General features: G+C 42.4%; 1 protein-coding gene across 1 annotated transcript; it reads right to left on the bottom strand.

The window, feature by feature from the left end:
* Positions 1 to 6,220: 6,220 nt before the first annotated feature.
* Positions 6,221 to 10,959, bottom strand: LOC100136017 (collagenase 3). Its single transcript, XM_021618131.2, has 10 exons — positions 10,808 to 10,959; positions 10,201 to 10,445; positions 9,789 to 9,937; positions 8,319 to 8,447; positions 8,018 to 8,179; positions 7,704 to 7,839; positions 7,411 to 7,544; positions 6,959 to 7,118; positions 6,752 to 6,855; positions 6,221 to 6,615 (listed from the first exon to the last, which is right to left on the bottom strand). The coding sequence occupies exons 1-10, from the start codon at positions 10,907 to 10,909 to the stop codon at positions 6,515 to 6,517; spliced, it is 1,422 nt and encodes a 473-aa protein (XP_021473806.1). The 5' UTR covers positions 10,910 to 10,959; the 3' UTR covers positions 6,221 to 6,514.
* Positions 10,960 to 13,491: the final 2,532 nt, after the last annotated feature.

Here is a 13,491-nt window from a genome sequence, read left to right as displayed (position 1 = left end):
AGTCCACAATCATCTCCTTTGTTTTGTTGACATTGAGTGAGATGTTATTTTCCTGACACTACAATCCGAGAGCCCTCACCTCCTCCCTGTAGGCTATCTCGTCATTGTTGGTAGTCAAGCCTACTACTGTTGTGTCGTCTGCAAGCTTGATGATTGAGTTGGAGGCGTGCATGGCCATGCAGTCATGGGTGAACAGGGAGTACAAGAGGTGGCTGAGCACACACCATTGTGGGGCCCCAGTGTTGAGGATCAGCAAAGTGGAGATGTTTCTTATCTTCACCATCTGGGGGCTCCCCATTAGGAAGTCCAGGACCCAGTTGCACAGGGCAGGGTTGAGACCCAGGACCAGGGGTTGAGGCAGTGTGCTACGGGGCGATAGTCATTTAGTTGAGTTTCCTTTGCTTTCCTGGGTACAGGCATAATGGTGGCAATCTTGAAGCATGTGGGGACAGCAGACTGGGATAGGGAGAGATTAAATATGTCCGTAAACACTCCAGCTAGCTGGTCTGCACATGCTCTGAGGACGCGGCTCAGGATGTCGTCTGGGCTGGCAGCCTTGCGAGGGTTAACACGCTTAAATGATTTACTCATGTCGGCCACAGAGAAGGAGAGCCCACAGTACTTGATAGCGGGCCGCATCGGTGGCACTGTGTTATCCTCAAGGCGGGTGAAGGTGTTTAGCTTGTCCGGAAGCAAAACATCGGTTTCCACAACGTGGACGGTTTTCTCTTTGTAGTCCATGATTGTCTGTAGACCCTGCCACTTATGTCTTGTGTCTGAGCTGTTGAATTGTGACTCCACTTTGTTTCTATACTGACGTTTTATTACCTTACGGAAGGAATAACTACACTGTTTGTATTTGGCCATATTCCCAGTCACCTTGCCATGTTAAATGCTTGGTTCGCGCTTTCAGTTTTGCGCGAATGCTGCCATCTATCCGCGGTTTCTGGTTAGAGTAGGTTTTAATAGTCACATTGGGTACGACATCCCCTATACACTTCCTGATATACTCCGTATCACCGTATCACCGTATCAGTGTATTCATCAATGTTATTCTCGGAGGCTACCCAGAACATATCCCAGTCTGTATGATCAACACAACCTTGAAGCTTGGATTCCGATTGGTCAGACCAGAATTGAATAGTCCTTAGCACGGGTACTTCCTGTTTGAGTTTCTGCCTATAGGCAGGGAAGAGCAAAATGTAGTCGTAATCATATTTGCTGAAGGGAGGCCGCGGTAAGGACTTGTAGGCATCCCGGGATTTGGAGTAGCAGTGGTCGAATGTTTCTGTGAAACAGAGTATGTTTCTGTGAAACAGAGTATGTTACCATCCCTGATATCTCTCTGGAAGAAAATCCTCGCCCTGAGCTCATCAACTTTATTATCCAGAGACTGAACATTAGCGAATAATATACTCGTAAGCAGTGGGTGGTGTGCGTGCCTCCTGAGTCGGACAAGAAGTCCCCTCCGAATACCTCTTCTCCACCGACGGTGTTTAGGATCAGCCTCTGGGATCAGTTCAATTGCCCTAGGGGAAACAAACGTAGGATCCGATTCGGGAAAGTCATATTCCTCGTCGTAATGCTGGTAATGCTGGTGACTTAACGTCGCTCTGATATCCAAAAGTTCTTCCCGGCTGTGTGTAATAACACAAATTTTTTTCTGGGCTAATAATGTAAGAAATAACACATAAGACAACAAAAGACTGCAAAGTTGCATAGGGGCTTGAAGCACGGCTGCCCTATCTATCAGCACCATTTTTTTATGCCCCCTGTCAGTGAATGTTCCCGCCATTGCAGGCCACTGAGCTTGTGTAGGGATGTACTTTGGAGTGGACTGTGATTGAAGAAGTGCGGTGAGTTTTGTTAGTTGACGTGTTTTAATTTTGTATTTTGTATAATGATGTTTTCCCCCTTTTGTTTTTTTAGTTTCTTATTCAATAACCCGTCACGCTGGTGGCAGTATTGCACCATTAACATTGGATGCCAACCGCCGTTAAAGCCTATCGAATAAGAAGAAGAACGTTTTCTTATCACTAAATATGGTAGTGAGAGGAAGTCCAGTCACGGTTAGTGGGAGAGGATGGAACTAGGTGAAACTGGGCCAATGTTCTGCTAATTTTCTTATCGATGAAACATCTGATCTCAATACATTTTTCTCTTCCCTAAACTGGAATCTTTTATGGACACAGTGCACTAAGATTTATAGACTTGATGCTTTGCCAAATTTGTACAAAATTGTGATGTTTAGGAGGATTCCAAGGTCGAATTGAGTTTCCCTAACGGAAATATCAAATACATGCTACAACACACTAATAGGATCTCGCTAGCTCGTGCTTGCCTTTGCCTACCTCCTTGCTTGTTCTGCCCTCTATGCTTAATTTGCTGTAAACAACGCAGATGAAATACACTACATCACCAAAAGTATGTGGACACCTGCTCATCAAAAATCTAATTCTAAAATCATGGGCATTATTAATATGGAGTTGGTCCCCCCTTTGCTGCTAAAACTGCCTCCAATCTTCTGGGAAGGCTTTCCACTAGATGTTGGAACATTCGCGTTCTAATTCATCTCAAAGGTGTTCTGTGGGGTTGAGGACAGTGCTCTCTGCAGGCCAGTCAACTTCTTCCACACCGATCTCGAGAAACCATTTCTGTATGGACCTCGCTTTGTGCACGGGGGCATTGTCATGCTGAAATAGGAAAGGGCCTTCCCCAAACTGTTGCCACAAAGTTGGAAGCATAGAATTGTCTACAATGACATTGTATTCCGTAGCGTTTTCCCTTCAAGGTGCCTAGCCTGAACCATGAAAACAGCCCCCAGACCATTATTCCTCATCCACTAAACTTTACAGTTGGCACTATGGATTGGGGCAGGTAGCGTTTTCCTGGCATCCGCCAAGGTTTGTCCACTGTTCCAGAGTCCAATGGCAGCGAGCTTTACCCCTCTCCAGCTGACGCTTGGAATTGCGCATGGTGATCTTAGACTTGTATGCAGCTGCTCGGCCATGGAAACCCATTTCATGAAGCTCAGAAAGAACAGTTATTGTGCTGACGTTGCCTCCAGAGGCAGTTTGGAACTCAGTAGTGTTGCGCTTCAGCACTCGGCGGTCCTGTTGTGCGAGCTTGTGTGGCCTTCCACTTCCCCACTCAGCCGTTGTTGCTCCTAGACATTAACAACTTCCTAGAGCTGGCTGTCCGGCCAAACTGTGCAATTGGGGGAAAATAGCCTTGGTCAGGGAGGTAACCAAGAACCCGAAGGTCACTCTGACTCTGAGCTCCAGAGTTCCTCTGTGGAGATGGGAGAACCTTCCAGAAAGACAACCATCTCTGCAGCACTCCACCAATCAGGCATTTATGGTAGAGTGGCCAGACGGAAGCCCCTCCTCAGTAAAAGGCACATGGCAGCCTGCTTGGACTTTGCCAAAATGCATCTAAAGGACTCTCAGACCATGAGAAACAAGATTCTCTGGTCTAATGAAACCAGGATTGAACTATTTTGCCTGAACACCAAGCATCACGTCTGGAGAAAACCTGCCACCATCCCTACGGTGAAGCATGGTGGTGTTAGGGACTAAGGATGCATTACCATAATTATTGCTATGTACGGACGTCCTGATGCAGAATACAGAAAGTTTGCAGACAGCTTCTAACATAAGCTACTGGATGTACACTGAAGCTGACCACTTAAAACATAGGAAAAGGATTGAGAGGAACTCTATTATTTAGACTATTATTCACTTATTATTTAAAGTGGCTGATTAATTCAATCCAAGCAAGCGTTCAGACATATACAACATTTTTATTAATCACTGTGGAATATTTTCTTACGGGAGAAACTAGTTAAACTGATGTTGACCTACTGTAACGTCCATGTATGTGTTTAATTGTAGCTCAAAGAGCAGAAACAGGGGATTAGGCAATTGTAAAAACTTAATTGGCAAGAGGGGAGGATCTTGACTCCTAGCTTGCACCTGTCACGAGAGGAGACTAGCCTCTTTGTGTATCGTTAGCATGGCTCATACTGATGTGACAACTGATTACCTGTTTTTGATGTGTCATAACATATCATTTTCTCCTGTGTCACTGGACTATACTGGGGGTTAGATCAAGCAAACCAGAATATTTGCCAAATGTGTGTCATTTTCTCATGTAGCCTGGGGACTGTCATGCTAGCTCATGGTTTCTTTCCATTGCTCAAATCAAGTAAAATGTTATTTGTCACATGTACATGTGTAGACCTTACTGTGAAATGCTTACTTACAAACCCTTAACCAACAATGCAGTTTTAAGAAAAATTGTTAAGAAAATATTTGCTAAATAAACTAAAGCAAAACAACATAACAATAACGAGGCTATATACAGGGGGTACCGATACTGAGTATTTGTGCGGGGATACAGGTTAGTCGAGAAATTTGTACATATAGGTAGGGGTAAAGGGACTATGCATAGATAATAAACAGCGAGTAGCATGTAAAAACAAAGGGTGGGGGGGGGGTCAATGTAAATAGTCCGGGTGGCCATGTGATTGGGGGTAGAAGCTGTTAAGAAGCCTTTTGGACCTAGACTTAGCTCTTCGGTACCGCTTACCATGGGGTAGCAGAGAGAACAGTCTATGGCTTGGGTGACTGGAGTCTTTGACAATTTTTTGGGCCTTTCTCTGACACCGCCTAGTATATATGTAGGTCCTGGATGGCAGGAAGCTTGGGCCCAGTGATGTACTGGGCTTTACGCACTCCCCTCTGTAGCTCCTTACGGTCAGATACCAAGCAGTTGCCATACCAGGCGGTGATGCAACCGGTCTGGATGCTCTCGATGGTACAGCTGTGGAACTTTTTGAGGATCTGGGGACCCATGCCAAATCTTTTGAGTCTCCTGAGGGGGAAAAGGCATTGTCGTGCCCTCTTCACAACTTTCTTTGTGTGTTTGGACCATAATACTCATTGGCCTTTGTATTTCATTACAAGAGGATCATTGCTTTATATGGCAGAGCGGTTCTTCGAAATGTTCTCATCTATATTTTACCGTGAAAATAACAAAATATCTAGCAGTCTAGGCAGACCAGATCTAAGTCTCACCATATGATTTCCCTAAATAATTCAATTTCAATTTCATGTACCATTGGGGGTCCTACTAATCACTAAACAACCAGAAACGGGTACCCAAAATAACCCTGAAGTACCCCAAACAGGTACCAAAAAGAACCCAAAAGTACCCCAACCAACAAGAAGCATCAAACTGCAGATTATGTACCCTGAGGCCACCAGGTCTGCAAACCTCAAAGAGCATGCGCTTGCGTCTCAGATGATATTTTTGCGTCTGAGTTGGTATTTGTGCAGTGCTCTAATGCCCTGGACCAGAGCTATAATATGTTACTAGCTCTGGTCCAGGGCATAGCTAGTAGCTTGCTAGTACTGGTCCACACTAGCTCTGGTCTAGGGCATAGGTAGTAGCGCTGGTCCGCACTAGCTCTGGTCCAGGGCGTAGCTAGTAAATAACTAGCTCTGGTCCACATGAACTCTGGTCCACATTAACTCTAGTCTAGCTCTGGTTCGCACTAACTTGCTCTGGTCCAGTGTATAGCTAGTAGCTAGTAGCTCTGATCCACATTAACTCTGGTTTAGCTCTGGTCCACACTAGCTAGTAGCGGACCAGCACTACTAGCTATGCCCTGGACCAGAGCGAGTGGGGACCATAGCAAGCTACTAGCTATGCCTTGGACCAGAGCTAGTGAACACATACCAACTGAGACGCAAAAATACGCCAGACAATGCACTTTGAGGTTTCGTTCATAACAGGTGGCCTCAGCATGCATACTCTGCAGCTGGATGCTTCTCATTATTTGGGGGCAGGGTACCTTTGGGTTCTTTTGGGTACCTGTTTGTGTTTTTTGAGGGTTCTTTTGGTTACCTGTTTTTGTGGTTAATTGTGGTACCTGTTTGTGGTTGTTTGGGTTTGGGTTGTTTGCGTTATCTGTTTGTGGTAGCTTGTGGATGTTTTGGGTTGTTTGTTGTATCTGTTTGTGGTTGTTGCGGGTTGTTTGGGACACCTGTTCTGTAGTTGTTTGCAGTTGTTTTGGGTGATTAGTAGGACCCTCTGTGGGTTGTATATTTGTTTAAGTGAATTGTTTGGTAATGTCATTTGAAGCAATGGATCAAATACGCATCTTTTCTCCATAATGTTTCCACCATAAGTACACCATAGTAAAAGGCAAAAAAAATCTCAATAACTTGGAATTTATTTGAATATGACAAGTGTAAAAACTTGTTTGGCCTTCATTCAATACATTCATGTTTTCAGATTATTTAGGTTACAATTTAATCAAGAAACATATCAAATAATTGAGATGCATGAATAGATATTTAAATAGACATGTGACAAAAATATTTATTAGAAAACAAATCTTTAAAATCTCAAAGTTACAACAACTATATTATATATTATAAAAAAATATTTGGCTGCATTCATTGTTGTTCATGGCTACTACTTTAAACGGCTCATGAGTGTTGATGTTCTAACAGGGCAGGAAGTAGTTGTTTCTTAGCACGCGTAACTGTCTCCTGGTCCTCATGCTGTACTCAAACATATAGGAGCCACTATAGAGGTAGGTAAAGCCTGTAAAACCATATAGGGTAGAGAGGTTAGAGACATCCTACTGGGCACATACTGGTTGAATCAACATTTTTTCCACGTCATTGTTCATTTCCATATGCTTGGCTTGTAATGTGTTTAGATGCTGTATCACACTCACCTCGGACTTGGAAGGCTGCAGTCACTTTGCTTGTCATGCCTGGGAACCCTTCATCCACACGCTTGGGGAAACCTTTGTCCATCCTTTTCATTGCCTCGTCGTAACTACGGTAACAGAAATATTAGTGACATCTAATGGCAATACACAGTACATAGAAAAATGAATAAAAATGCAATAACTTGTAATGATTAAACAGACTCCACTAACCTGTAGTAGTTGTCATCAACGAAGAACAAGGTCTTGCGAGAATCTTCATCGTACAGGGCGGCGTCAACTTTATTCACGGTACTGGGCAGGCCCAAGCTCTTCAGGTTTCTGGGATAACCGGGGACGATGTCATATCCGTAGAGAGCCCAGACCTGACTATCTGCAGGGACAGAGAATGTATTGCTGAGACATATTCACACAGTATTCATTACAGCCATAGTGCCAGCTTATAGAGACTTGCAGCTGTAATTGCTGCAAAAGGTGGCTCTACAAAGTATTGACTTTGGGGGGGGTGAATAGTAATGCAACAAAATAGGAAAAATTCCCAGGGGGGTGAATATTTTCGCAAGCCACTGTAGTGTATGAGGCTAGCTCTGATATGTCTCTAGACAAGTTATGGAGACTACAGCCATACCAGGGCTAATTTGAGGCATTTGGTGACTCTGCCATACCTTTGAAGAGGAACACTCTGTCAGATAGCTGGCTCTCGTAAGCAGCATTGATGTTGTCGGGGAGTTCGGGCCAGTAGTTCTTGATGAGGCTCTGTTGTGGTTTGCTGCTCTGAGAGTAGCTACGCCAGAAGAACCTGAGGATGGAGGGAAGACATCAGGACGTTAAAGCTCTTGATTACAGATGAACAGGCAACCTGTTTTCCTGGGAAACCGTGTCATTCATTGACTTTTTTTGAGCTGTAGGTTACCATAAGTCACTGAACATTTGATCTAGGCTACATGATTTGCTGTACCTGCCCTTGAAGAACATCTTCTCCCCACGTAGAGTGGTGACAGCATCCAAAACTAGGGTGGGGTCACAGGCATTAGGGGTGGAAGGGGGTGTAGGATCTGGCTTGTCTGGTTTGGGGTTCACATCTGTGTTTGGACCTGGAGGACACAGATACTCATTAATTCAAGTTCCAGTATAAAATGACTTGGAGATCAATTATATAAATGATTTGGCCTGAGCCTTTTTGTTGATCAGTCAAAAGCAAACAAAGTGGAATTTAGCAATATAAAGCTGAAGCAAACTGGGCAGAAAGAGAAAAGATAATTGAATACTGACCATAGATGTGCTGGATACCGTTGACGTCATCGCGGGGCAGAGAGAAGGTGCTGGGGTCTGTGTAGCTGTACACTGGGTACATCAGTGCTCCAGGGTCGGTGGAGTGGCTGAGACCGAGGGAATGGCCAAACTCATGGGCAGCCACCAAGAACAGGTTGTACCCTTTATGATGACAATACATAATTACAGATCTTCTACTCTTTTGTGGCAATTATCATGACATGTCACTCAGGACTGTCCTACAATTGAAACAGCGTAAATGAAGTCATGTTCCACATATTGTTGTGATAGAGGGTCTCACCTCTGGTTGAGCTGAAGCTGAAGGACTCGTCATCGTCAAAATGAGCATCTCCTCCAATGTCAGCACCGGGGGAGAAGGCATGGGCCAGGGTGCCATCAGGGCCATCGAAGGGGTAAGAATCACCATGATCTACACAGACAGGAGAAATCATCATTTGAGCCATCAGAGATAAGGACAAGTGCATACTGTATAAACATTTATATTCAAATGATTTATATAGAATGTTAGTTTCTTAAAACCGATACACTTGGTAAAAACCTCAGAGGGTGAAATAAGGCAGAGTGGCTCTAATAACACCCCTTCAACTCATCAAACTGTAAATACTGATTACAGCGAGGGACAAGCAGTGACATGATATTGATGCTACTGTGGATGTATGTGTTTAAGATTACGAGTGGTGGTGATGGTCATGTAAGTGGTATTTAGGTGTCTCTCCATTCTGTCAGCACATCAAACCATGTAAAAGAGATTAAAGTGCAGCAGAATGCCACCGAGACCATTGTGGATGTCTGTGTTTGTGAGTGATGGTGATGTTGGTTATGTAAGTGGCATGTAGCGGAGGGTGCCCCTGAATAGGTCTATACCTGTACTACACTCTGACAGGAGGAATGTAAACAGTGGATCGTCTACAGGTATCTCCCTGCATCCCTCCATTTCTAACTCTGCTATACAAAAACATCCTGAGAGCCTTTGAAGTGACCGTCTGTCTTTCAAAACAAAGCACTGTACAGTACATACAGTACTTTATGTTCCCTTTTTAAATGGATACATTCTTTGTGAACATCTACAGTATGACATTTTGGTACATCAGCTTATTAGCTAATTATAGTACACTGTAAAGGGGTTGCTCTGAATATGACAGTAACTCACAAGCAGCAAGTGGTTAGTAAGTTACAGTATTTCATATTGCAATATACCACCTGTAATATAAATACAGTATCAAAGCATGTACTGTGTAATTACACACAGTACAATACTGCAATGGATGAATGAATGATATTCAATTAGGGGAGGTAAGGTTTGTGTTTTGCTGTAATTACATGGGGTTGGTGCCAGCAGGTTGGCTGCCAGGTAATTTGAGGTTGACAATTAAAGGTTTAAGACTTGCTGCCACTCCAATCTGTCCCCTATACATTGTAAATTGATGGGGCACTATTACCACATACCAGTTAAATTGGTACAGCATTCTCACTAATGGGTGCAACAAATATAGACTCTTACAAGGCACACCTCAAAATATGTTAATCAGCCAGACAACAATGCCATTTACTCACGAGTGGACAAAAGGCTTTCGACACTCCAAAAATACGGTCTGGTACTGTATTCTGTGCAATGTAATTACAGTACCACTCGAAATATAGCATTTCCTTCCCTACCCACAAAATGTTCCCACAATGCATCATAATGTACAATAAACGTTTCACAGTATTTTTCTGTTTCATTGTGTTAGGTAGGATAAAAGTTTCTTACTTCTGGTGCCGAATGAGATCATGATGTCAGCGATGCCACTGTAGATGCGGGTAAACCTCAGGGGGGAGACCTTGGCCCACACCTGCAGTGCTCTCTCTATGGAGTTGTCCACCTCAGCCACAGTCATGTCAGGGGTGTAGTTCTCAATCCTGAAGAACACAATACACCAACAGTCAACATTAGAAAAACATTCCTCAAAGGGCTATCATCACTGTCTCTGTACATAACTTGATGTTTGCAAATACAAAAACATTATTATCCACACTAAGTGGATACTTGCCTTTATGTTTTTGTCAAAGTTTAAAGACCACCTGATTAATAAACGCACATAACTAAATGTTAACATGACAAGCCTTATTTTTTCTTAGCATAAATTCACCATGGTCTAATGAGTCTTTCTCACTCCTCTCACCTGTAGGTAACCTGGTTGGTCTGCCACTTGCGATTGTCGAAGGTGGTGAAGCGGCTGAGTTGGACATCAGGTACCCCACAGCGTGGCTTCTTCATCATCGTCACAGTCTCAGCGTCCAAGGTTCCTGTCACCTTGAGGCCAAAGAAACTTTGCATCTCGCTGACCTTCCTGCTCCGCTGGCTGGGCCCCCGTTTGAACGCAGGACCCGTCTCCTCTGTCAGGTTAAAAAACCTCTTCAGGTACGTCTACAGAAAACACAGCAAGCATGATATTAATATGATAGTACATTATGGTGACCTTTACTACAGTTATGAATATAATATCATATGGTATGTGTACAAGGCTCACACAACAAGTGTTAAAATAAACAATGACTTTACTGTGTTATGAGTATAGTATCTAACTAAGCAAGTATTTCAATAGTTCTTGCACATCAATAGTTCAACACAACTAAGTCCAATGTATTTTTATTATCAACATTCTCTTTTACAATAACAAACTGACCAAGCCATATGAAGTTACATGTACACATCTGTTCCATCACAATCACTTCAGTTGTAAAACCCAATATAGGCCCTTCTAGCAAAAGATGTGACAAGAAGCATACCTCTGCAAGGGCTTCATCTTCTTCACTAGGTGGCGAGATTGGCAAAGAGTGAACCACTATTGCCAGGTTGATTAGTAGTAAGCACAGATTGAAAGTCTTCATGATGCTTCTTCCTCAAGAGTGTCTTCTTTGTGTGGTTTGTGGCCAGGAGACGTCTTATATACGCTCAAAGCCCGTAGAGTTGAGCAATGTCAGTGAGTCATCACTGGTAAAACCCTCATCAAACAAGAGGAAGGAAATCAAGGTGATGACAGACACCAAATACATTATGACAGACAAAAACACTGCCTTAATCGTAATTACTTTTCACAATGTACTGTAATGTACTATAAATTGGAAGAAAAAAATACCCACAAAACTGTATTCAGACACAGAAATAAAGCTCAACAAGCTTAAAATAAATGTGTTATCAATAGTCATATCCTCTAAATAATTGGTATATTGATTTATATTTGTCTTACTTGCTGACATCAATCTATTGTGTATTTCACATTCTAAATTACTAAGTTATTGCGAAAAACACTTTGTGTACTTAGTATTATAGAATGTACCACTCTCTCAGAAAAATGTGTTATTGCATGTATAGGAGGGAATGATTATTTCCATCATATTAAGTCAAGTGTAAAAGAGTGATATGACATTGATTTATCAAAACAAAAGTCAATATAATATTTGGTTATTAAAAAGAAAGAGAGAGGAAACCGATGCAGCCCATGGACTTGGCTAGTTGGCTGCTGTCCCATTTCACAGACACCGGCCCCAAACTACTTTAGTGCAACGACCCATGATGCCCATCAATCAAGAAAAGTCCACCTGTAGCACTATAGTCCATCAGAAGTGGAAAAATACCATACTTTGGGAGTAGCACAGGGTCAGCTGCAGTGCAGTGCCTCTGGCACTATGGTTGGGTTAAAGAGGTTAAGGAGGAGATCTAATACCAGGTGCATTCTGGTTGTCAGTTCATTTTTAATGCCCGGCCTGGGATTCAAACCTTCCGGCTACTGGTCCTCTTCTCTAGCCTCTGGGCCTCTAGTGTAATATATGTGTAATAGATACATTATTGTAATTTACATAGATACATCAATAATGAACTGAACAACTGATTATGACCATGGAGTATGTAAAGTGAAGGTAATGGTTTTAAATAAGCAGTGCTTAGGACAGTCAGACAGACAGAGTCACGCTAAGTTGGCATCGCCAGGGCAACCCCACAGATTCATAGTAGCCTACTCTCAATTAGTAGCATGCCAACCTTTACTCATCAGTCCTGTCACTATGGGTTATGCTGCCAACTACCTACAGCAAAGAAACATGCAGTGAATCATTTAAATAAGGATTCAAATAGTCTAGAGCAGTTTAGCTAACTTACAGGAGCATAACTATGAAATAATGAAGTTACATTGACACTTAGGCTGTCAACACCCAAGGTAATTTTAACACAGTTGGATTTCATTCATTGTTACCTGGTACACAATCCAGCTGTGAAGAAATACTCCTTATGTTTCAGTCAGCAATCTTCCAACATGGGGCAACAAGAGGAACTATCCTTCCCACATACTGTACTGTATGACTCAATGGTCTCAGGTAATTGCGATAGTCAATAGCATTAGTCAACCTTGAACTGTAATCCATAGCGGTGAAACTGACACATCCGTTTGCAATATTACAATAACATTGTTGTTACAAGATGTTACTTCAAACAATGTTTTTTTCACACAGACATCATTGCATGTGTGATAGAACAGCAGTATGTACTGTGTTTTTTAACCATGACACTGGTTGCTCATTTCCTAAAAAACAAAACAAAACAAATGCTCCTGGTGAGGCAAGTGCCACTGTTTATAGTGCCACTTTTTATTAGACTTCTTGTAATCTGGTTTAACCCTGATTAGACTTTTTATAGCATTACACTTTATTTATTATATCATTTCATCATTATCAGGTTGTGTCACATCAAATAACCATGCAACACCTTTCTTCACTTCCCTGAGCGGGCAGCATACTGTCAATTCAACCAAGCATTTCAATAGCTATCCTGCGTACAGAATGTTTCATCGCTAAAAGTTGTGGGATTCTGTAATAAGGCATTGCAGAGTCTATGTAATGATGTAAACCAACTTGTTGTGGTTGTTTCCAGATCAAAATGCCACATCTCTTTCATGCATCTGACTCGGTTCCTCTATTGAGTCTTCCCTAATTTGGACAAGCGTCTCTGGGGTTAAGGGAGAGCGTGAGATTTTGAGCAGAAGATGACTTTGCTATCTCCCCTCTTCAGTGTGTTGTTGTTAAATTGTCCTGTACACTCCTACAACCCATTGGCAGGCCCTGTGGCAGTGACATGTTTGAGTTTGGGGTCATATTTCTACTTAACATTCCCCTTGAAGAAGTAGATGAATTATGTTGGGAATAGAAAAGATAATTGAGTATGTGGAGTGTGATGACATTCTACCTGAAGATCATTCAGAATCAGAACTGCCCTCAGGTTATGATACACAGTACTCTGTAAAAAAGCCAAGTTAACCAATTGCTTAATCAGCATTATTCTGTGAATTGAGTGGACTTCAAATGGACAAGAATTTGAGCTAATGTGTTAAAGTTTGTTCATTCAACAAACTCTGCTCGAAGTGTGCTGAATTAACCAACCATGCAGTTAAGGAAAATAAGAGTTATTAATATTTACTAAG

The sequence above is a fragment of the Oncorhynchus mykiss genome, chromosome 10, assembly GCF_013265735.2.
Source record: "Oncorhynchus mykiss isolate Arlee chromosome 10, USDA_OmykA_1.1, whole genome shotgun sequence".
Lineage (NCBI taxonomy): Eukaryota > Metazoa > Chordata > Actinopteri > Salmoniformes > Salmonidae > Oncorhynchus > Oncorhynchus mykiss.
Note: the sequence above shows the minus strand (reverse complement) of the source record. Positions and strands in the feature narration are given on the sequence as shown.